At 32.7% G+C, this 24,542-nt stretch overlaps 3 protein-coding genes across 4 annotated transcripts; 1 reads left to right on the top strand and 2 right to left on the bottom strand.

Moving 5' to 3' along the window:
- Positions 1-14: 14 nt before the first annotated feature.
- LOC106788887 (nuclear pore complex protein Nup85) lies at positions 15-4,245 on the bottom strand. Its single transcript, XM_014752586.1, has 9 exons — positions 2,711-4,245; positions 2,451-2,556; positions 2,026-2,370; positions 1,559-1,938; positions 1,168-1,487; positions 884-1,101; positions 571-789; positions 383-482; positions 15-303 (listed from the first exon to the last, which is right to left on the bottom strand). The coding sequence occupies exons 1-9, from the start codon at positions 2,735-2,737 to the stop codon at positions 96-98; spliced, it is 1,923 nt and encodes a 640-aa protein (XP_014608072.1). The 5' UTR covers positions 2,738-4,245; the 3' UTR covers positions 15-95.
- A 185-nt stretch (positions 4,246-4,430) lies between these two features.
- Positions 4,431-7,401, bottom strand: LOC106788890 (ATP synthase lipid-binding protein, mitochondrial). The gene is made up of 5 exons (XM_014752588.1): positions 7,252-7,401; positions 6,626-6,706; positions 6,439-6,540; positions 5,725-5,830; positions 4,431-5,107 (listed from the first exon to the last, which is right to left on the bottom strand). Exons 2-5 carry the CDS (start codon positions 6,668-6,670, stop codon positions 4,944-4,946), a joined length of 417 nt encoding a protein of 138 aa, XP_014608074.1. The 5' UTR covers positions 6,671-6,706; positions 7,252-7,401; the 3' UTR covers positions 4,431-4,943.
- A 402-nt stretch (positions 7,402-7,803) lies between these two features.
- LOC106788893 (E3 ubiquitin-protein ligase HERC2) lies at positions 7,804-24,430 on the top strand. 2 transcript variants are annotated; one of them, XM_014752592.1, is made up of 13 exons: positions 7,804-8,295; positions 8,791-9,003; positions 9,079-9,279; positions 9,411-9,621; positions 9,724-9,981; positions 10,061-20,895; positions 20,989-21,312; positions 21,389-21,698; positions 21,765-22,486; positions 22,568-23,006; positions 23,115-23,338; positions 23,434-23,588; positions 23,667-24,430. In XM_014752592.1, exons 1-13 carry the CDS (start codon positions 8,232-8,234, stop codon positions 23,898-23,900), a joined length of 14,190 nt encoding a protein of 4,729 aa, XP_014608078.1. In that variant the 5' UTR covers positions 7,804-8,231; the 3' UTR covers positions 23,901-24,430. The 2 variants fall into 2 exon arrangements, with proteins under 2 accessions (XP_014608078.1, XP_014608079.1); XM_014752593.1 differs by having other exon boundaries at positions 8,683-9,003.
- The last annotated feature ends 112 nt before the right edge of the window (positions 24,431-24,542 follow it).

Below are 24,542 nucleotides of genomic sequence, written 5' to 3'. Positions count from 1 at the left end.
ATGTATAAATTCAAAATTTTACAGTCATACTGTTCAATTTTATTTAAAAATTACAATAGTAAATTTTTTTTATTTTTCATCAAGTTATTTTTTTATTATTCTGCTTGACAGCCTTCAAGATTTAATGCTCTAGCTAAATTTCGTGCAACTGCAAAGCGAAATATTTCTACTTTATCTGAAAACTTAGGATCATCGCCATGAGCTTCAACACAACGTAATAATTCAAAGGAATCGATGGAAGATAAAATTACATCCTCACTTTCCAGAAGTGGAATAACATCCGTAAACAGGATTGACCAAAAACTGGAATATAAATAATAATTTCAATTTTATAAGATTATTTATCGAAATTTTTATCATTAATATTATATTTTGTACTTACTATCTTGGTGTAAGATTAGAAACTATCAGAGATACTAATAAGCTAGCTGCTTCTTTGAACTCACCAATACTATACATTTGATGAAACTCACAATATTTACCTAATATTAGACATTGAATTTTCTAATTAATGATTTCATAACATTAAATAAAGCAATCATTTATGACATTTAATGAATATGTATTTACCTAAAAATGTAAGCCTATCACTAGCTAACATACAAGGTCCTAAGTTCTCAAGTAAATCACGACATTCTAATTCCCCATTTTCTGCATAATATTTTAAAAATTGATTAGCAATGTATGTTATGAAACCACCGTCTTGGGCTTTTAATGCCCATGACAATGCATTCCCAAGTCGTTTTTGTTTAATGCATTTCATACCTTGGATTTTGCATATACTAGTAACTGAAACGTTTAAATATCAAATAAATAAATAACAATAACGTTTAAAATATATACATATTTTACAATAAATACAAAAGAGTAAATTTTCATTTACCTATGTGATTCAAATTACTACCACGTGCAATATCAATAATTTTGTTTACTCTTGCTTCTGATCCCATAGGTAATGATTCTAATAATAGTTCTAATCTAGCTAAACCCTGAATAGGGCAATGCATTAAATAGCTTGCACCACATTGCCATAAGGAATGATGTCCCATTAAAGCGGTAGCATACTCTAAAATGAGGGATTCATGTAACTGTGCGGTAATACTAAAAAAAAAAAAAATGAATATAAAATCAGATGACATTTTGAGTATCGAAATTATAAGTACTTACTCCTTTTGATGTTTATCTATAATATTTAATTTTCCACAATTATAAAGTAAATCTATCAAATGAGCTGCAAACCATCCATTATCATTCATAAATTGAATTTCTTTAATTACTTGATGAAGATCATTTTCTATTAAAGCCAAAATAATATGATCCAAAGGTTTATTTGCTTTCCATCTTTCTGCCATGTTATATGCATGTCGTGAAAATTCAACTTGTTTACAACATGGTACAGAATAAAATAATTTTGCAGCCAATAATTCATACCAGGCCTCTGTATATTTTGAAAATTCCCATATTGTAGATTCATCCCCAGCTACTAACTAAGTATAATAAAAAAGATGGATTTTTAATAAATAAGAAAAATAGTTTTGTTTTAATTTAAAATGATTACCTTCATAAGCATTTCTAAGTTGTTATCAATAGCGAAAGTTTTGCTATCGATATTTGAAGATAAATCTAACTGCCAATGTTTCCAGCGTACTGTAAACTCACTCACTGAATAACCACCATAAATATTATATATAGGCATAGCTTTAATTGAATTTTCTGCAACTATAAAAGCTGGATGATCAGCTTTGCTATGCATTGACAAAAGTGCACATACTAAATCTATTTTTCCATGTAATGCGCAACCTATTATTACTTCCCAGTAGTATATATATTCTAGATCAGCTGCAATACACTTCTGTGACAATATTTTAATTGCTTTAAGTTCTTTTGATGGAAAATGAAATTGAATCCATTCTAACAAACGTGGTAATATCACATTACCTAAAAAAAAACAAAATACAATGAAAAGTTAAATTATTTGACACTATGTAAACATTAAATAAATAATATGAACTAATTACAATTTACCTGGAATATTATCAAGATATAAAATCTCTGTTAAATGCCATACACATTCGACGTTATAAAAGATAGTTAGAAAATTTTCTATGGTTATTTTACTTTCAGGTAAAGATTTTTCAGCAATATCTTGTAGACCTTCCACGCACGCTCTTAAAATAGAACGATATTGCTTGCTATGTTTCAATAACTCTGGACAAATATCTCCAGAAGAAGATGATTTAATTTTATAAATTGATAAGAAGACTCCGTTACTTTCATTAACAAGTTTACGCAATGGAGGAGAAAATAATATTACTTCAGGTCTTAGGATATGTACTTTAATATCAGATGTAGTAAATGTACTTTTTGTATCTAAAAAAACAAACATTAAAATACACTAGTTTGAATAGTATACTACATTAAAAATTATATGTAAATATCATTTTATGTACCTTGTATATGTTTATTTATGTATTTGTGAGCATATAATCCAATCTTATTTGAATTAATCCAGCTTGCTGTAATACCTACTTGTTTACAAACTTCATCTGGAATTGGCTTTAAATATAAACAATTTTATTATCATGATTAATTATAAATTATTATAATAGTAACAATGAGAGAGAGAGAGAGAGACATTATTGTATAGTATGAAAATTAATTGTGAATTGTGGTTATGAAATATGATGAATGCTAAGAAAAATTAACTTACTATTTCGACAGCGTTATTTTTAGCCATAATTATAAATGTATTCCTTATCAATCGACACTATTTATTTTAATTAATGATTAAATTTATTTGTAAATTATCCGATGGCGCCAATTCTTAAGTCACAATCATATAAACAGAAATTACTTTATAAGAGCGTGAGAGAGAGAGAGTACTTCAACTAGTTATCTGTTAAACTATCAGATGTCGCGCAGATCTTGTCTTTTTCGCAAGTGTTTACATCCAATATCGCTTGATGCATCTGTTATGTGTGTGTGTGTACGATTTCTTTTTTAGAAAAAATTAATTAAAGCACTAGGAAAAATACTTGCCCTTTTAATTGACTTGTCCTTATCAAGAATATACTTAAATAACGTGTTTCTTTTTACATATACACAGCCACACATAACATCATGAGATAACCGATCAATGAGAGATTACAAATCGTTCTCTTTTAAGTTTTATATATAGTGGCTCACGAAAGTATTCGAACGCTCGCTATTAAAACTATAAATAATAAAAATATGCATGTTATAGACCTATGTTCCGAAAGTAATGTTGAAAATAAAATTAAAAGTATCCGAACGCTTAGATATTAAGCTATCAAACAATGCCATTGTAGGGAACTGTAAACATTCGACAATGTAGTTGATGTAGTGACATCGTGTAGTGAGTTTCGTGCTTTGTTAAAAATACAATTAGTTTATGCAATTACAATGAGTCCGAAAAAATCGGAAACGCAGATATGTGAAAGAGAATTAATATTAAAGTTCCATAAAGAAGGGAAATCGTATAGAGAAATTGCCGAATTAGTGGGGAGATGTGTATCTACAATACATTATATTATTAAAAAATCAAAAACCGAAGAAACAATTACGAACAAGCACCGTACAGGTCGTCCTAAGAAATTAACTAGTAGAGAAGAGAAAATTATAATACGCGAAATAAAAAAAGATCCACATATTTCGGCTGCAAATCTTGCTCAAATGGTTGCTGACAATTTTAAAAAAGATGTTCATCCTGAATTATGTCGCAGGATTTTACGCAACAATAATTTTCATGGTAGAGTTCCAAGAAAGAAAGCATTTATTAATAAGACGAATCAAGCCAAGCGTTTGAAATTTACAAAAGAATATGTAAATAAAGACAATGCATCGTCTCCAAGCCATAATTATAGCCAAGGGAGATCCAATTAAATATTAAATAAAATGAAGTGCATATAATTAATAGTGTTCGAATACTTTTATGACACTGTTTCAATACATCTTTGCAACAAATTTTTTATAACTTCTATAAATATTGTTCGATTCGCTTCAAATTTCATATACATAATCTTATAATTTTTACATTATTTTCGGAATATAAGTCTAACATGCATATTTTTATAATATAATTTAAAGTTTTAATAGCGAACGTTCAGATACTTTCGTGAGCCGCTGTATGGAAATTGTTATAATTTATCCATAAAACTATCTATTACAGTTATACGGAAACAAATCCGTTTCATATATATATATATATATATATATATATATTTTATAGACAATTAAGAGAATTATTTTTGCATTTTAAAATGTAGATATATATAAATATTTAAGTATTAAAAACTTCTGGTATATCTATTAAAATAAATAATAAAAATAGATAAAATATATGTAAAAAAAAAATAAATATCTAATTTCGAAACTACGGAAATCTGTTTAGAGAAATCAAGAACTATTTGTACGATGTTGTTTATTCAATACTGCAGTAACTTTTTCGTCAATTACTGAACCACTAAGTTTACATTAGGAAACAACAACGGGCAGGTTTTTGGATATGAAAACATTTGCGATGTAGTAATATTTAAATCGTACACTAATGTGTGAATGTATATATGTGTGTCTAGGTAATGTAATTTCAATAAATCTTCAATATCTTGTTTCATTACATTGAAATTCATTATTTTATAACAATTTCAGTTACGCTACATGAAACAGTAAGCCATGAAATAATTACAAATATGCTAATAATTAGAAAGAATTCAGTATTTTAAAGATGATCCGTTCCACTTGATTGATTCTGTTCATAGTTGCACTGCTGTTTCCCATTGATATGAAAATATGGGCAGGCTTAATGATTTCATGGCATTCTGTGTACCAAAGATAGTCATTGCTTTTATTTTCTGAAGCAAAGACATATTGTTTGACAGTGACGCACTAAACTATCAGCAATTTCTTATGATGATATTGTTGGCTTAGAAGGCAAACAGAAGTAAGAAAGCCATCATAAGACAAAATAGTCCCATAGCCTCAGATAAGGCAAAACCTAAAATGGCATATGAAAATAATTGCTGTTTTAAAGATGGATTCCTAGCATAACCAATGATGAGAGAACCAAATACAGATCCAATTCCAGCACCTAAAATAACATATATTTAGTTAATAATAGTTGAATGTTATTTAAAGATGTAGATATCTATATATTTTATTTTAACGAAATAATGTTAATATTACGACTTCTAAAAAATTACATACATTTAATTGCATATAATGAAAGTACTAAATTAGACTATGTATATAAAACAATGATATGATATAGGTAATTGTATATTCCATTCTTGAGGGAAGCATATTGTCAGGAAGTTTAAAAGGCAAACAGGATAAGGAATGCTATCATTAGACAAAAAAGCCCCATAGCTTCAGCTAAGGCAAATCCCAGGATAGCATAAGTAAAACATTGCTGTTTTAAGGAAGGGTTTCGTGTGTAACCAATTATCAAGGATCCAAAAACTAATCCAATACCAACTGCTGTAATTTAAATATCTGTTAGAAATATTATACTATCTCTTGTAGATAATAAATTAATAAATGATATGTTTAACATAATTTATGTTAATGATTAAGATATATGATGAATAAATTTTGTAATTGAAAGTGAAGTTGTGCACAGAAGTTACTAAGAATATGAAATATTTGTGATACTTATGTCAGGATTGTGATAATTTAGGATTCTTTTACTATTGAACAATTACACACCAGATCCTGCAACGCCAACGGTTGCAGCACCAGCACCGATAAATTTGGCAGCAGAATCAATATCACGTCTGATCAGTGAAGTTTGGAAGCTACGTACTTGCTGTGACTACATAAAAAAATGATTGTCATTATAAAGAGTTATATGTACCTATAAAATAATTTCAAAGCTATATCATATTATATAAGAATCTATATAAGGTATATTTGTATCTTATAAGTATAGATTACTCTTTGGTTTTGTTTTTCAATTGTTATATAACTTTCTAAAAACTATCTTTTTTGTTAATATTTTATTTTACTATACTATATAAAATACATTATCTTTTTAAAATTTATCTATTCTTTCAATAACAGTGATTGTACCGAGTCTTATGTATACTTATTTCTACCATAACAGAGCAAATGACTCGTCCTCAAAAAGTCATATATTTTACAATATATATATAGTAAAAAATTATGCCAAAAATTGTACAATCGGTCATTTGATCACAGTCATGGTACATTTAATAATAAGTAAAAAGTATTGAGATACATAACCATAAATACTATGGCATATTTCGCTCTGCAAATTTATTGCATAATATGTAATAAATATATATTAATAGGTATAAGCATTATTATTAAATATAAAAATACTTATTTTCTAAAGATATAATGACTTATGTAACTTATAAATGAAGAAGTTATGCAATATATAAAACATAAATTACTTACTAAACTCACTGATGGCTGAAATTGTTTCTGCTGTTGTAAAGATTGGCTTTGACTGACCATGCTGCTCAATGGTCGAATATAGGTCCTGGTTCCAGAAACCAACTAAAAAACATCAAGTTTACGAAAGATTATATAATGTCAAATTGTATGAATTTGAAAAATGAAATGTGGAAGGTTCTATACTCACGGTAGACCTGGCAATGGGAGCGATGAGTCGAGAGCAGGCATACATGGTGACGTTTTATATGTCGCGCGGTTTTACAAGTGTCTGAAATGAAAGGATACAAACGATCGATTTTGACAATTTTTATATATTGATCCTAAACTTCAAACAATTTTCGATATAAATGAACAAATCGTCTAGACCAATGTGGCTCCTCCGTTAGTTACGAATTATATTGGAGAAAAAGAGAGGAAAAAGGAAAAAGGGAAGAGGAAAGAGGAGAGAGAGGGAGGAAGAAATTGTTACATAACGTCTAAATCGTTACACGAGGATATAGAAGAAAAATAGGTCGAGATTAACTTTATTCGGATATTTATAGGTATTTATCAGAGATTAACTAAAACACGAGAATACTGTTCGTCGAATGTGGCAGATAATGGAGGATCTAATTAAAAAATGGCTGGTCTCTACGACTTCTTCCTTTGACTTTGTAATTCAATTTCTGAGATTATTAAATGGAAATCACATTGTTCTTCGGATATTTCTTTAACTAGTGTATTAATGTAATAATTGAATATTTAAATTCGTATCATAATAGTAAATTTCACTTTCTTTTACTCACTATCCAACAAGCAAGCAGTCAGACTTACCAAAGAAGAGTGCTGAAGAAGCGGTAAGAAGACCCAGCCTTTGGAATGTTGAATCGGTGAGTGACCCGTGAACAGAACACTCTGCTAAGCCCCAATCTATCTCAACTGAATCTACCGACGAATGCAGGAACTTCCGTGTAACGACCCATTCCCGATAACCCGACTAGCGTTATCGACCAACCGAATTTAACCGAACAAGTTCACGTCTGCAATAACTAATCAATACAACAACTAAGTATCATTCCCTTGCTTATTAATAAACATTGATAATAGAAATTTATATTAAAATAACATTTCTGTTCTTACTTAATGATTGTTCATGCAATTTGAGTTTCTATTACATTCATTAGTAAAAAAGGAAAAATATTTGTAATATTCAATTTGACTAGCTTATTCTTAAAGGCATTTTCCATGAATATTAAGGTTCGTTTACATTTTAAAAAATACTAGTGATAATAAACCTAATTTGTTAACTAGATGTCGTAACAATCTTGCTTTTTAACATACTAGCATGTATTATATTTATATACATTCTATGTCTATATTGGAGAATTCTTCAGTGAAACTAATAAGTGCATCTTGGATTTAAATGTAATGCATAAAAGTCATAACGATGACAAATTGAAGAGTCATTATGGGGGTAAAAATGATTACTGCCGTCAATTTGGCCAAAAAAAGGAGTTGAGATTTACATTGAAACGATCTAAGTCACTAGTTCTACTTTTTGCCTGCATTAGCGTTACTGTTTGCTTTCAATTCGTAGTCGGTAACACAAAAAATGATAAAAACTGCATTCTCTACTGAATTGTGGACAAATTCATATTTCTTCCTAAGTTTACTCTAAATTATCTCTATAAACTTATATCTGTCAAATAGTTTTATAATATCAATATATTAAAGAATCGAGAAACTATTGATATTATCACTAACATGTTTACATGCTATGATCGATAGAATGACATTTCGTAATTAATCTCTTTATGAAAGTGAAGACATATTTGCAATATGTAAACCTCAACAATAATAGAAATATTAAATACACAGGTAGGCTATTTTATTCTATAAAGAACCTAACCTCACATGTATACCTTAATGAAGACAGTAGTAACTAACATTTCTTTAATCAATGAAATGACATATCTCTAATGACATTTTAATTTTAATGTGACATTTGTTTTCGTTGGATTAAACTTTTAACAAATTTGTTTATATTAACAAAATATACATAAAATAACTTTTATTGTAAAATATATATATATAAAATACATATATATGTATGTATATATATATATATATATGTGCATATATGTTATGTACTTATATGTTATTTTTTTAAAGATCAATAATGTGGAATTAATTTATCAGAGTTTAACTGCATAGAATAATAATATAATATTGAATGAATTTTTTTTTTATGTTTTATAATAATAGAGTCATGGAACACAGCAAAAACAAGGAATAATCAAGAATAAAATGGATTCATTTGTTTCATTCTTTTTCAAGTAATGAATAAAAATAGTTCTACATTTTTTAACACAGACATTTTAAAAATATCTACAAAAATGAGCAGTCAATTGAAAATTTCAATGGAAACAGAAGGCCATTTAGATGCAAAGTGGTTAAAAATTGATTTACAACGCTTTCTTTTTCGTGATGGATTAGCTGATCTTTGGAATGAAATGATTAGAGATGGAGAAGTTATAGGGCATGATGATGTTTTACTTAATTCTGCAGGGGTTCTGGCTAAAAAAGGTAAGATATATTAAATATTTATATATTCAAGTTTAGACAGGATATATTAATTTACAAGATTTTGAGTAACCTTAGGAGAAAGTGGACATTATTATTGTGGAATGAAAGCATTGTCTTGTCTTTGCTGCGATGGTATTTGTGGTCCTCAACATGGATGCAATTGTGGTCCGTGTCAAAAGGTTGATACTGAAGCCTCCAGAAGAAATAAAATACTTACAGAGAATGTAATGTCTGCCCCAAAACTAATAGATTCATGGGTATGGGGCCCACAACCAGGTAAAGAAATTTATATTATTATTTTTAAAAATTTTTAATCAAAAAATTAAATAATAATTAATAATTCTCTTACTTTGTGTAATTTAAAGGCTAGTATATGTATAATAATATTCATATATCTTTATTTTTAGCATTATCTGATTTAAATGATTGTATAGAATTATTAATTATGGAGCAAAGAAAGCTATGTTGTGAGGTTGCAAATAGTACTTTATCGGCAATAAGATTGAGACAACGATTAGTAGTAGCACGAAGATATTTTACTGCTTTATCTCGAGACAAACCACAAGGAACTAAAGAAGTTCTTACATCTGTAAAAATTACTACCAAATCACAAAAAAAGTTGAGTATCGATATTTACAAAATTTATTTAATATTGATAAGAAATTATTTAAGAGAAAAGTGAATTACTGAAAACTGAATAAGCAATAATATATTTTTTAGTTTAAAACCCAATGAAAAGGCAACACTAGGTTTGGCAAGAGTTGGTACACGTGCAGCTCTCAATTTTTCTTTCGCATATCTAAGACGTGCTTGGAGATCTGGAGAAGATGAGGAATTTCGCAGTGAATTACTTTCTGAATCTCTTGAAGCTTTACAATGTTTGCCAGAAGCTACTCTTTTTGATGAAAGTAATGTTTCTCAAATTTGGTTGGAAGTTGTTGAGAGATCAACCAAATTTTTGAAACAAGTTGTTGTTGGGTATGTTTTATAAATTATTTGTCTTTCTATTATTAGTAATAATGCAATTATCATAATTTATCTAGAATTTTTTTTTTAGAAATGTGATTGGTGAAAGATCTTGGCATCCAATTCCAATTGCTGATCAACATACAGCTTTATGTTTACTACTTGAATTGGTCATGCAAAGAGCTACACTTTCAAATTTGCTGGATGCAGTAGTTCTTTTATTACATCTAAGTGGAAAAAATAAAAATCAGGATAATCGAGTAATGCCACCAGGAAGTTCAGCTCCTCTTATTCCTATTTTACGCAGATTGAATATGATTCCATCGTCATCAAAGTTTTGGGAATTTGATGAAAATCTTTCAACTAATCCCTGTGAAGTATTATTGAGATATCTAAGATTACCAGATGATGATTCAGTATTTGTGGATTTGAGGAAAGCTGCAGTAATTATAATGTGTAATTTAAGCAGATTAGCTGCTCCCCTTTTACCACACATTAATGACATATTTTCAAAAAATGATAGACAAATGTTTCAAGAAGCAATAGCTTGGGGAAGCACCACACTTGGTGGAGGTTCTCCATTTTACTCTGATGCTGTGGCAGAACTAGGCATTAAACAACTTTGCTATACTGAAGAAGCATTATTAATATTATCATCGAGTGGTAATGTTTACAAGATGGATTGTAGAACGGAGTCACAGTATCCAGAAAAAATATATGGTTTTTCTGATAAACCAATAATAATGATAGCTGCTCATTCTGATGGTAAGCATTACTTGGCCTTAGCACAAGACAACACAGTGTATTCTTGGGGAGATGGCGATGATGGAAAACTAGGCCATGGTGATGAAATTACATATGATGAACCAAAAGTAATAGAAGAGTTTTTGGAGAAAACAATAACATTCATCACATGTGGAAGTACCTATTCTGCAGCAATAAGTTCCAATGGTGAATTATATACGTGGGGTAGGGGAGTAGCTGGAAAACTTGGCCATGGTATTACTGATAATGTTCTAGTACCTACTTTGGTAACTGCCTTAAATGGACATACTGTGGTACATGTAGCTTGTGGAAGTGGTGATTCTCAAACATTATGTGTTACTGCTTCTGGCATAGTATTTTCTTGGGGGGACGGAAGTTATGGAAAACTTGGTAGAGGTGGCTCAGATGGATCAAAAATACCCAAGATCGTGGATAAACTGTTAGATATCAATGTTGTAAAAGTTTATTGCGGCAACCAGTTTTCTGCTGCTTTAACTATTCAAGGAGAAGTATATACATGGGGACGAGGTTACTCATATCTGACAACAGATTGGTTGGGAAATGAAAATGAAGAGCGTCTGAGATATCCAAAGCTTATTGAAGCATTAAAAAACAAAAAAGTTAAAGATTTAGCTATAGGAAGTTCTCATACACTGGCCTTAACAGAAGATCATATGATTTATGGTTGGGGTAAAAATGATTATGGTCAAATTGATAAATCACTCGGTAATATTGTTACTGAACCTACACTCTGCCCTGCATTATCTGGAAAAATTGTAGTTGGTATAGTTTGTGGATCTACACAAAGTTTTGCTTGGTGTATATCAGCATTATCTGTTGCAAATAGAGTAGCCTTTGTTGTAGAAGTTTGTGAAGAAACATTCAGATTATTGGATATACTTTTAGCTAAATCTTGCGAAGGATTACCAGGTACCCGACCACCTACTCAAGATCGTGAATGTTTAGCTGTAGCTACATTGAATTTATTAAGATTGCAACTTTATGCAATGATAAAACATAAAATTGATAACAAATCTGTTGGTCTATCAGGATCCACTCTATTAGATTCTTTAAAACAACGATGTGTTAATCTTGCTAGTGCATCTGGAATTTTAGCTACTATACAAAAAGCAGCCCAAGCAGTACTTCAAACTGGATGGAGTATTCTCTTACCAACTGCTAATGAACGTGCAAAAACATTATCGAGTTTTCTTTCAAATTCAAGCACTTTAGAACAATCGCATACTAATGATGGTCAACTATTTATGGCCGATTTATTAATATCCAGTTTAATGGCAGATGGTGGACTAGAGTTAGCATTAAAAGCCGCGATTAAAGCAGAGATCACTGATTTATCGGATGGCCAAGAATGTTTGATGGGTTTAAAAATCATCAAAACCAGTGAATCAAAACAAACTAAAGAATTTGGTTCAGAAAAGTATAATATGACAATATCGTTATTCCAATTAATAAAACAGTTGATCAGAAATAGTAGCTTTGTTACACTCTCTAAATTTCAAAGTTTACAACATATGAGTGGAAATGAAGAGTTACGTATTTTAGATAGACCACCTAGCTTAAATCTTCTTCTTAGATTTCAACGTTTACTTATAGCACAAGCATATGAATGTATTAATGAGTCATCCACAGAAGATATACAAGATCAAGAAATGCTTGGAGTGGAATCTCTTTTAAAAAAGTATATATCTCAAATCTGTGATCATGTAATTGAAATATTACCAGTAGCAGCTGAAATAGCTGGTAGCAGTATTAAGCGATTTGTTTTAATTATGTCTATTTTGAAGAGTGATATAATAAGTACATTACTGCCTGAATTAATAACGTGTTTGATACTTTTACAAGTAGATTATCCTATGTTGCTTCTTAATATGAATTGGATGGAAACATTAACACCTGTGGTAGATGCATTAGATCGATTTAATAAATTGACTCCAATTGTGGAAAAAAACGATGCTGATGACTTGTCTTGGCCTGGTATTATCGCCCCACAACACGGTTGTAAAACTCCTATTCAAGATGAAACCTCAATAATACGTTGGGCTGATTTGGAGAATCATAACCGTGATGGTGGTTTATGGGTTGTTATAAATAACAATGTATACGATGTTCAAGATTTTAGATACGAAGGATCATGTAATTTTCAAACTTTGCAAAGATTCGTTGGTCGTGACGCTTCACCACTGATGCGCGGTATGATGGATTCATGCTATGTTGGTCAATATTGTCAATCCGAACCAGAAAATACACATATTACTGTCGAAATGACCGATATGTGTTCAATTCTTCTTGATGCAGAAAGAGCTGCTGGCTTTCTATTAGGATTACATGCTTACAGAATGCGACAAAGCTTAGCATTACAGCCTGCTGAAAAAGAAGCTGGTGTATGGCTTCATATAAATTTCTTGAGAGGTGGATTACAAGTATTACAACCACCTAATCCTTACGAAGAAGAAAAAAACGAAGCAAGAAGTAATAATTCGACGGCAGCTAATACACCAACGGAACCACCAATTTTAGTGCATACAAAAAATGAGTTGCAGAAGGTGACTGTTGATAGAGTTACTGCATTTATACAAGCATTAGCAGAGAGTCATAAAACAGATGCTACTGTCCAAGCATTTTTAACTGTAATCGATAGATATTCTAAAAACAATAATCTTCTATCTCATACTGATTTCTGTGGTGATCATCCCGTAGAAGAAATCGGTCGATTACTTATGGCAGTTATTATAAAACATCTTGGTCTTGGTCATGAAGCAATTACCTTGGTAGATCAAGAATTAACAAATAGTGGCAATGCAGAATTATCAAAGCCACTATCCGATATAGTACGAGCGATTCATCAGACAAAGTGGAATTTTATAAGGATAAGGCAACAACAAAATCGAAGTTATAAAGAAGTTTGTGCACCTGCACAAGAAAGATGCAGATTTTTATTATATGAAGTTAGACCTGCAATGAGTTTTGAAGTCAAAGGATTAGAAAATTTGCCACTGCTGCATATCCCACCCAGATTTAAAAAGGTTGTGCAAATGGTGATCGCTGATATTCGACGAAATAAAGATTCGGTAGGAAAACCCGAAGATATTGTAAATGCATCAATACAAAATGCCAAGTCAAAAAACAAGTCTGATGAAGATATAACAGCAAAAGAAACAATTACTTTGACAGCATTATCCCCGAAACGAGAAGAAGTATTTGGTACAAAAAATGTCATCCTCAATGTATTTGAAAAGTTGAAATATAAGACCTTAACTACCGAATTGTTTAGTCTTATGACAAATATTATAAGGTTTGTAATTACGGAAGATGGAGGAGATGTGGAAACCTTACGACGTGGAATGTATTGTCAAATTCAACGTGCAAAATTGCGGGAACAAGGCATAATTATGATGCAAGAGTTGGTAAAGAAAGATCACTTAATTACATCAGTAAAATATTCTATGCTTAATGGTTGGCTCGGTCTAATAGATGAGAATCGATTCTTTTTTGATGGAATTACTCATTGTTTACATAATATACATCTTATAACTCCATACCAAAAATCAAAAATAATATTAGCAGAAGCTGAGATTACATCTTGGGCTGTACAAACGCTACGTGCTTATGTTGTTCAAGCAGAATTACCTAATAAACCAACAGCTAGTGGTAAGAGTAGTTTCAATCAAGGCACGTATACATGCTTAAGGAAATTACCAAGGGCAAGATTTTTACTTACTATTCTAGGCATGCTAACCAATTATTTACATGCTAATGAAATTGGATTATTGATCAATTCTGGTTTATTATCTAGCATTTTAACGTTAATGAGACAAATTGGACCTTCACTTCCAACTGATGCCTCAAAACCCAAAGAGGCAACGGCAATATATGAAGATACTGTACAAAAAAGTAAACCTCCGAGTGTACAACTAAGTGGGATGGAATTAGCAGCATTAATGAAAATTGGTACGAGAGTGGTTCGTGGAGTCGATTGGAAGTGGGGAGATCAAGATGGACCACCACCTGGTGAAGGGAGAGTTATTGGCGAACTTGGTGAAGATGGATGGGTTAGAGTACAGTGGGATAATGGTGCAATGAATTCGTATCGAATGGGTAAAGAAGGTAAATATGACCTGAAATTGGCTGAACCACTAACACCACCCGAGAGCGACAGCGATAATGATTCTGTAGATACTAATAAGATCGACAAAAGCAATGTGAAAGATATTCATCCAACAACATGTTTAAAAGTTGCATCAACTACATTATTGCGCATAGTGTTATTTTCATGTGGCATAGAAGGTAACAAAGTACCTACTACTTCAATAAAAATATTAGCATCCGTTTTAAGAGGTATTACTTCGTCTGCAAATAAACGTGATATTACTACACAGACACAGTTATCAAAAGAACATTATGAAAATTGGGCTACTCTCAGCATTTTAAGAGCTATTGCTAAATCTCCAAAATTGTGTAAATCACTGAGTACTTCAGCATGGGTGGATTTTTTACTTAGTATTATTGCTAACGAAAACAATCCAAATCTTGAAAAACAAATCATGGCAGCAAGATTATTAGCTGCTGTTTTACCATCTTGGCCAACTGGTTTTGCAGATATGTTACCTTTCTTAGAGAAAGTATTCAAAATATTGGGACAAATAGCTCTTACATGTAATAGTGGTTCAAATTCTGAACTTCATTCCAATAAATGCCGTGTATCTTTAACAGCATCTCATACTTCTACCATCGCCGAAGAACTTATTGCTTTAATAAGATCTCTGCACTGTCTGTCGAATTGGAATTCAACCGTGAACTCGTTTCTTACTTCAAAGCTTTCTTTAGCTTCTGATTTACTATGTGACGGTCCTTTATTTCATATACAAATGAATGAAAATGGTGGTAGCAATAGCGCTAATATACAACAAACTGTAATGGCAGCACTTATAGTTGTTGGTGGATTGGATAATAGACCAAGAATTGGTGGTTTAGTGGAAGTTGATGGATTAATAGGTACTGTATATAAATTTACACAACATGCAAAGGTACTCGTGCAAATGCATGCTTGTGAAACTCGAAGGAAAATACCATTTTTTGCATTGAAATACGTTAATGAGCCATTTCATTTAGATAAGATGAATATGTCAGATACATTTTTATCCACATGGGCTAATTTGTTTCTTGGTCATTATGGTGTAGAGACCCGACCGGGTAGTATACCCGTAATCACTGGTGTAGTTAATGCTTCTGTATTACGTACGCAACAGCAACAATTAGCAGCTTTAGCTGCCGGAAAAGCTATGCTAGCGCATCAAGCAACATTAAGAAAAATTTTAAAATCTCGTATTAATATTAGTGACGACGATCGTTATAGTACCCTTCTTCAAGATATGTTAATACGTGCTACAAAGCCTCAGCCACTAAAACCAATATTCAAACGGAGAGAATTAGAAGAAGCTGCATTAGCTGTATCCCAATATTTGACATCAGAATTAATGCATTCACCTATTCAACGAACAAGCATTACCTCAGATCCCACAACTTCTACTTCTGATTGTTCTTTGGCTTCTTTAACTTCGAGTCAAAAAAGGCATTGTAAGAATAGTAAGCGAAAAAATTTTCCGCCTGCAAATCCACTTGTCACACAATTAGTGGAAATGGGTTTTCACAAAAAAAGTGCTGAATATGCTATTAGGAGTCTCAGTGCAACAGAAGGTATTGTTACACCAGAAACTATTGTAGCTTGGCTGTTGGAAAATCCAGATATTGCTTTAAGCGATACTGAAACACTATCAAGTTTCGAAGGATTATCGGATTCTGATGATTCTACGAGTGAAGATGTAGAAGATTCACCGTCGACGCATGAAATGACGTCGACGGTAACTCCAACATATATGAAACGATCAGATTTTCTCTGTGTTGACGAATATGCAATATATATTCGCGACAACGTTGTACCAGGCATGTTAGTAAGATGTTGTAAAAGTTACGAAGAAGTGGAATATGGGGATGTTGGACAAGTTATAAAAGTTGATCCAGAAGCTTTACATGACTTAAATGTTCAAGTCGCTTGGCAGCGCAAAGGTGGTACATATTGGGTTAGATTCATACATATTGAATTACTTGGTCATCCACCATCTTTACCAGGTCCACCTGCATTAAAAATTGGTGACAAAGTTAGAGTAAAAGCATCAGTAGCTGTACCTAAATATAAATGGGGGTCGGTCAACCATCAGAGCATTGGAATAGTTACTGATATCAACTACAATGGTAAAGAAGTTTCTGTAGATTTTCCTCAACAAAGCTGTTGGACTGGTTGGGCTGCAGAAATGGAGAGAGTACCGTCTTGTCATCATTTGGTATCTTGCAATTCATGTCAATTGTCACCAATTTCTGGTCCTAGATTCAAATGCAAATACTGTGATAATTATAATTTATGTGAAAATTGCTTCTACACAAAACGCTCTCATCGACATGGTTTTAATAGAATTGCAGAACCTGGATCTGCGGCTGTTTATGCTGGGAAACCTGGTAGATATCACAGGCAAGACCTTTTGGAATCATCTTTAATTGAAGATTGGTCGAAATGCATTAGAACGTTAAGCGTTTCGTCCAGAGATATGTATGCACCACGTCTTGTTGATGGATCTGGAAGATATTGGCAGAGTTGTGGATCCCGAGGAAAACATTGGATTCGTTTGGAGATGATGCCCGGAATTCTTATACATTCTTTAAAAATAACCGTAGATCCGCAAGATAGAAATTATGTGCCTTCAGTCATATCTGTTAATGCCGGTGATTCTTTCAGCTGTTTAGTAGTAGAATTAACAACAATTAGTGTACGAAACACTGACACTACCGTGGTTCTTTTGCAAGATGTTAAAGAATATTACCCATGCATTGAGATTGCTATAAAGCAATGTCGAAATGGTGGTATTGACTGTAAAATTCACGGACTCCATATTATAGGACGAAAAAAAATCGATGAAAATCAGCAATTAGCTACTTCAGTTTCATTTCTCGCATCAGATTGGGAAGCTGCACAAAAGCAAATTACTTCACAATGTACTGGAGAGACAACACAACAATCCGCTGTTTATGTATGGGGTCTAAATGATAAAGATCAACTTGGTGGATTAAAAGGATCCAAAATTAAATTACCAATATATAGTGAAGTTCTTTCAAAATTAAAACCAATTCATATTGCGGGTGGTAGTAAAACTCTTTTTATTGTCAGTCAAGAAGGAAAATTATATGCTTGTGGTGAGGGAACAAATGGTAGACTAGGTCTTGGTGATGATAGCAACGTATGCGAACCCAAACTCATACCATTTCTGAGTCAATACGTGATAAAAATGGTTGCTGTTCATTCTGGAGGAAAGCATGCTCTAGCATTGACTCAAGATGGAAAGGTTTTTTCATGGGGTGAAGGAGAAGATGGAAAACTAGGTCATGGCAATTGTATGTCTTTAGATAAACCAAGACTTATTGAAACGCTCAAGTCAAAAAGAATAAGAGATATAGCTTGTGGTTCTGGTCATTCAGCTGCAATTGCAAGTAATGGAGAACTTTACACTTGGGGTTTAGGCGAATATGGAAGGCTAGGTCATGGAGACACAGCAACGCAATTAAAACCAAAATTAGTAGAAGCTTTAATAGGACAACGAATAATACAAGTTGCTTGTGGAAGTAGAGATGCTCAGACAATGGCTCTAACAGCCGATGGTACAGTGTACTCTTGGGGCGATGGTGATTTTGGTAAACTTGGCCGAGGAGGAAGTGATGGTTGTCACACGCCGTTATTAATAGATCGATTAAATGGTTTAGGAGTAATACAAGTCGAATGTGGTGCTCAATTTTCATTAGCTTTAACAAAATATGGCGAAGTATGGACATGGGGAAAGGGAGATTATTTTCGATTAGGTCATGGAAATGATCATCATGTCAGAAAACCAACTTTGGTTGAAGGACTTCGTGGTAAGAAAGTAATTCACGTAGCTGTGGGTGCATTGCACTGTTTAGCAGTAACTGATACAGGTCAAGTGTATGCTTGGGGAGATAATGATCATGGTCAACAAGGAAATGGTTCAACGATTGTTAATAGAAAGCCATCTTTAGTAAATGCGTTAGAAGATACCAGAGTAAATAGGGTATCATGTGGTTCTAGTCATAGTGTAGCCTGGGTATTAACTGATCAACCTATAACAAGCAATCAAGAACCAGTTACTTTTCCTACTGCTAAAGATCCATTGGGTCAAATGTGCTTAGGATTTAATAATACTATGGAATCAAATACTACTACAAATACCAAAGATGCTAGACCATCTCTTTCTAATATTATTCTATCATTGGAAAGCAATGTTGCAAAACAACAAGCACTTCAACATGTGATAAATGCTTTACACATAATGCAAGCTCGAACAGCTATAGTAACAGCTTTGCAAAGCCATACAACATTGGCAAATTGTCCTAAAACACCAATGTCAGACACACCACCGGAAGGAACAATTACTAGTAGTGTCGGTCACACAGTCTATCAAAATGTTGGAGATATCGCACAAGGAGGTGGAGAAGCACCTGCTAATGCTGCAGAGGCTGCTAATGTAGTGACAAGTCCAAGGACTTCTCCAGATTTAGATGAATATCCATTAGCAATGTTTCCTTCTATGTCTAGTTCAGCAAGTTTATCTTCACGAGCTTCTAAAATGTCGACTAGTGCAATGAGCGTTATAGCAGCAACATTAACGTCGAATGCACAAGTGGTAGGAGAAGGAGTTACTACTGAATCTGGCTTAGATGAATTTACATCGACATTAACTGAAGATGATGCAAGGATGTTAGTAGATCTTTTAAAATTAGCAGTCGCTAATAGAGTTGGTAAAGGTGCAAAAGAAATAATAGCATCAACTTTAATATCACTTGGTAGAGCAAATCCTACGATTGGAAACATGCTTTTAGAACTTTGTGTAACTGAATTAGAAGATACCACTGCTAATTCTAATTGTATAACAAAAGCACTTCAACCAGTAGTTCAAGAAACACCTCATCCTTATATAAATGATACAACTCTGACTGGTCATGTTAAGATTCCTGGTGCAGAAGCTTTGCGAATAGAATTTGATCGACAATGTTCCACTGAGAGAAGGCATGATCCACTTGCCATCATGGATGGTAATGGAAGAGTTATTGCAATTAGATCTGGTAGAGAATGGAGTGAATGGGCAACTGAAATCAGGATACAAGGTGATGAATTAAAATGGAGATTCTCTACGGACGTTTCTGTAAATGGTTGGGGTTGGAGATTCACAGTACATCCTGTTGTCGCTACATTAGCGGCACATGAATTAGGTTCTGACAGAGCAGTTTTGTCACAACCATCGATTGCATTAGCTGAGTGTCTTCTGGATAATAATTTAATTAGTTTTGATAAAAACATTGTTACAAGATTAGCAGCAACTTTAGCACAATGCAGTCAGCTCAGTATCTTAACTGCACAACAAAGAATGTGGGCTCTCAAAAAATTACAAGTAGTTTATCTTAGTGGACCCGGTATACGACCAGAGGTTGCATTATCATCATTATTAGGTTCTTTACCTCAAGCATTATTGAGACAATATACTTACGAAGATCCTGCTGTTAGAGGTGGAAAGCAATTGATGCATAGCGACTTTTTCAAAGTTCTTATTGCGCTTGCTTGTGATTTAGAATTGGATAGCATGCAATGTTGTTCTGAAATTCATAAGTGGTCATGGTTCCGAAGATATTGTCTTGCTGGTAGAGTCGCAAAATCTTTAATACATCGTACTCCATTACCAAAAGCATTTTGCATTGAAGTTACTAAGCGAATTAATGAGATGGCTACAGACGGAGATTCATGTTCTAAAGATCACGAAAATCACGAACTTTTTAAGCAAGAGCATGACGAGCAATTATTACAATGGTTAAATCGCAGACCTGAAGACTGGACGTTATCATGGGATGGCTCTGGAGCAATTTATGGTTGGGGTCATAATCATAGAGGACAATTAGGTGGCTTGGAAGGTGCCAAAATAAAATTGCCTACACCTTGTGAAAGTCTTTCTGCATTGAGACCTGTACAACTGGCTGGAGGTGAACAAACACTATTTGCTGTTACTGCTGATGGTAAAGTCTATGCTACTGGTAAGTATAAAAAACTATGTATGTTATTATCTATATATAATTATCATTTTAAAACATTACAATGTATTAATTAATCGAAATGTTTGACTTTAGGCTATGGTGCAGTAGGACGTCTTGGTATAGGGGGAACAGATTCAGTCATTATCCCAACACTTCTGGAATCAATTCAACATATATTTATTAAAAAAGTGGCCATCAATTCTGGTGGAAAACATTGCCTTGCATTAAGTTCTGAAGGCCATGTATACTCCTGGGGAGAAGGTGATGATGGTAAATTGGGTCATGGTAATAGATTAACGTATGATCGACCGAAATTGATCGAAGAGCTTCTTGGAACAGAAATTATAGATATATCTTGTGGTGGTCATCATAGTGCTGCTATTACGAGTGCTGGTTGGTTATACACTTGGGGAAAAGGTAAAAGTGTATTTATTATAGAAATGAAAGAACTATCATTAAAATAACTTCTTATTTATGAATATAACATTTATAGGACGATACGGACGTTTAGGTCATGGTGATAGCGATGATCAATTGGTTCCTAAAGTCATCGAAGCTTTGCAAGATTATAAAGTAATAGACATGGCATGTGGAAGTGGAGATGCACAAACGCTTTGTGTTACAGACGATGATAATGTTTGGAGCTGGGGTGATGGAGATTACGGAAAATTAGGTAGAGGTGGAAGTGATGGGTGTAAGGTTCCAATGAAGATAGATTCATTGGCCGGACTTGGAGTGATCAAAGTTGAATGTGGTAGCCAATTTTCAGTAGCATTAACCAGATCAGGTGCAGTGTATACATGGTGGGTAGGAAAATAAATAGAATTCTTATAAAGAAAATGGTAATAGGGTTGTTTATTCTTTTATAGGGGTAAAGGAGATTATCATCGATTAGGTCATGGTACAGATGATCATGTACGAAGGCCTCGAAAAGTAGCCGCACTTCAAGGAAAGAAAATAATTTCTATAGCCACTGGTTCCTTACACTGTGTTGCTTGTTCTGATAAAGGCGAAGTTTTTACTTGGGGTGACAATGATGAAGGTCAACTTGGTGATGGAACAACGAGCGCTCTTCAAAGACCACGTCTAGTTCATGCATTACAGGGTAAAAAAATAACGCGAGTTGCATGTGGAAGTGCTCACACTCTCGCATGGAGTACAACGAAGGCTACGCAGAGCAGATTACCAGCCTCTACACCTATGGAATATGATTTAGTGAAAGATTTTCAATTTTCCGTTCTACATAATAGATTAGTACTGCTGCATCATTTCGCGGAATTATTGTGCCCATCTTTAGCAATGTTCCCTACTACTGGCCACATTGGTTTAGACAAATTAGCTCCAATGCTAGTATATAGTATTAAAGAAGCAACGTTTCGTAAAGTAGTCCAGGCTACTATGGTAAGGGATCGACAACATGGACCAGTAATAGAATTAAACAGAATACAAGTAAAAAGGGCACGAAGTAAGGGAGGCTTGGCTGGCCCAGATGGTATTAAATCTGTCTTTGGACAAATGGTTTCTAAAATGACTTTACTAACACAAGATGTACTCTTTTTACCACACAGAGTATGGAAAGTAAAATTTGTCGGTATGTAATACAACAATTATTATTTGTAATGTGTAGTACATATAAAATGATTCCTAGTGATATCAATCTTATCATTAATAGGAGAAAGTGTAGATGATTGTGGTGGAGGATATAGCGAAAGTATTGCCGAGATGTGTGATGAACTACAAAATGGTTCGTTGCCATTGTTTATACCTACGCCTAATGGTCGAGGCGACAGTGGCACAAATAGAGACTGTTTTCTGTTGAATCCTACTGCTAATTCGACGTTGCATATGAGCATGTTTCAATTCTTAGGTATTTTAATGGGTATAGCAATAAGAACGGGTAGTCCATTGAGTTTAAATTTGGCTGAACCTGTTTGGAAGCAACTTACTGGAGCATCACTGACACCAGCAGATTTAACAGAAGTTGATAGAGATTATGTTCCTGGATTGTTGTGTATACGGGATATGGATCCCGATGAAAAAGTCTTTCAAACTTTAGAAATGCCATTCTCAACTCCATCTGCTGTTGGGCATGATATACCGTTATCGAATAGGTAAAACGACTTTGCATTCATAGTTATAAAATGAACTACTTCTATATATGTATGTATACTATTATTTTCAAAAGTAATATTTTATACTGTATCAATTATCTTTTTCAGATACCTTAAGATAACACCAGAAAATCGACATGAATACGTCAGATTGGCACTCAATTATAGACTGCATGAATTTGACCAACAAGTTGCTGCAGTACGTGAAGGTCTATCAAAAGTCGTACCTGTTCCTCTACTGACCTTATTTAGTGGAGCTGAATTAGAAACCATGGTGTGTGGTAGTCCAGACATACCACTTAGTTTACTAAAATCTGTTGCAACTTATAAAGGCACGTATAATTATCCTTATTATAAAAAAAGTTAATATATAAATAATTATGTCTTTAATGAATGAAATGTAACAATATAAAATATTTATATGTAGGCATAGAAGCTACAGCACCTCTTATACAATGGTTCTGGGAAGTTATGGAAGAATTTTCCAACCAAGAAAGATCTCTTTTTCTACGCTTTGTCTGGGGTAGAACTCGTTTACCGCGAACTATTCCAGATTTTAGAGGCAGAGACTTTGTTTTACAAGTGAGTTATATTTTTTCATTCCACATTGAATAATATAACAAAATTCATGAATATAAATCATAACTGATTGTTATTAAGGTAATGGATAGGTATCATCCACCGGATCACTTTCTTCCTGAAAGCTACACGTGTTTCTTCCTGCTAAAAATGCCAAGGTATTCGTGCAAACCAGTATTACGACAAAAATTAAAATATGCTATTCATTTTTGTAAAAGTATCGATACAGATGAGTATGCTAGAGTACAAGCAGCAACAAACTCAGATACAGAAGATACTGACAGTCTCGCCAGTGAAGAACACACTTCACTTTAAAATAGCTATTATCAATAGTTATGTTTCTAACGAGTTTTTATGGTACTTTTAAAAGTATCCACAACTTTCATGACAAAATATTTATTTTTTGTATTACGGCCATATAAATGACAAAAATCATGAAAAGCTTTTATGATAAGAGTTACACTACTTAGTAATCATGAAAGTGCACATTGCAAAAATTCAAGACACCATACTATATAAAAAATATAATCAATTCAAGCATTTAATGCTAATAATTCCTTGGAAGTTGATGATATTGTTAAACGTATTTAGATTACAATAATACAATCATCAACTTTAACTAATGTTAAAAATACTCTCATATGTAGATAATATTGTTGTATGTTCATTTTTTTTTGTAATTAAAAGTGTGTATGTTAAATCATAATGACCATTGTGAAAAAACGTGAATGCATGATTGCTAAGAAATTTTGTTATTAAGATATAAATAAATTTGTGCTAAGAACAATCTTAAGCATATGGATATAATATATGATTCCTAATAAATAAAAATTAAACTAATAAAATATTTGGATTATTAAATTTATAACAAAAAATATGTTATTACATTAATAACTTTATTTATTATTTTAATAACCAAAGATAAATAATATATTACGTAAAATGTATAAATCTTTT

Source organism: Polistes canadensis, unplaced genomic scaffold, assembly GCF_001313835.1.
Source record: "Polistes canadensis isolate GaletaPanama2010 unplaced genomic scaffold, ASM131383v1 scaffold_156, whole genome shotgun sequence".
NCBI lineage: Eukaryota > Metazoa > Arthropoda > Insecta > Hymenoptera > Vespidae > Polistes > Polistes canadensis.
Note: the sequence above shows the minus strand (reverse complement) of the source record. Positions and strands in the feature narration are given on the sequence as shown.

Excerpts from the sequence above, each read along its gene's own strand:
- LOC106788887 (XM_014752586.1), bottom strand. The coding sequence starts at position 2,737 with ATGGCTAAAAATAACGCTGTCGAAATA. Across the intron at positions 1,939-2,025 it reads ATATCTTGATAATATTCCAG|GTAATGTGATATTACCACGT; the intron begins GTAAATTGTAAT and ends GTTTTTTTTTAG. Across the intron at positions 304-382 it reads TCTAATCTTACACCAAGATA|TTTTTGGTCAATCCTGTTTA; the intron begins GTAAGTACAAAA and ends TTTATATTCCAG.
- LOC106788893 (XM_014752592.1), top strand. The coding sequence starts at position 8,232 with ATGAAAGTGAAGACATATTTGCAATATGTAAACCTCAACAATAATAGA. Across the intron at positions 9,280-9,410 it reads GGTATGGGGCCCACAACCAG|CATTATCTGATTTAAATGAT; the intron begins GTAAAGAAATTT and ends CTTTATTTTTAG. Across the intron at positions 20,896-20,988 it reads TGGTAAAGTCTATGCTACTG|GCTATGGTGCAGTAGGACGT; the intron begins GTAAGTATAAAA and ends GTTTGACTTTAG.
- LOC106788890 (XM_014752588.1), bottom strand. The coding sequence starts at position 6,670 with ATGTATGCCTGCTCTCGACTCATCGCTCCCATTGCCAGGTCTACC. Across the intron at positions 6,541-6,625 it reads CTCCCATTGCCAGGTCTACC|TTGGTTTCTGGAACCAGGAC; the intron begins GTGAGTATAGAA and ends GATGTTTTTTAG. Across the intron at positions 5,831-6,438 it reads TTCAGCCATCAGTGAGTTTA|TCACAGCAAGTACGTAGCTT; the intron begins GTAAGTAATTTA and ends TTTTTTATGTAG.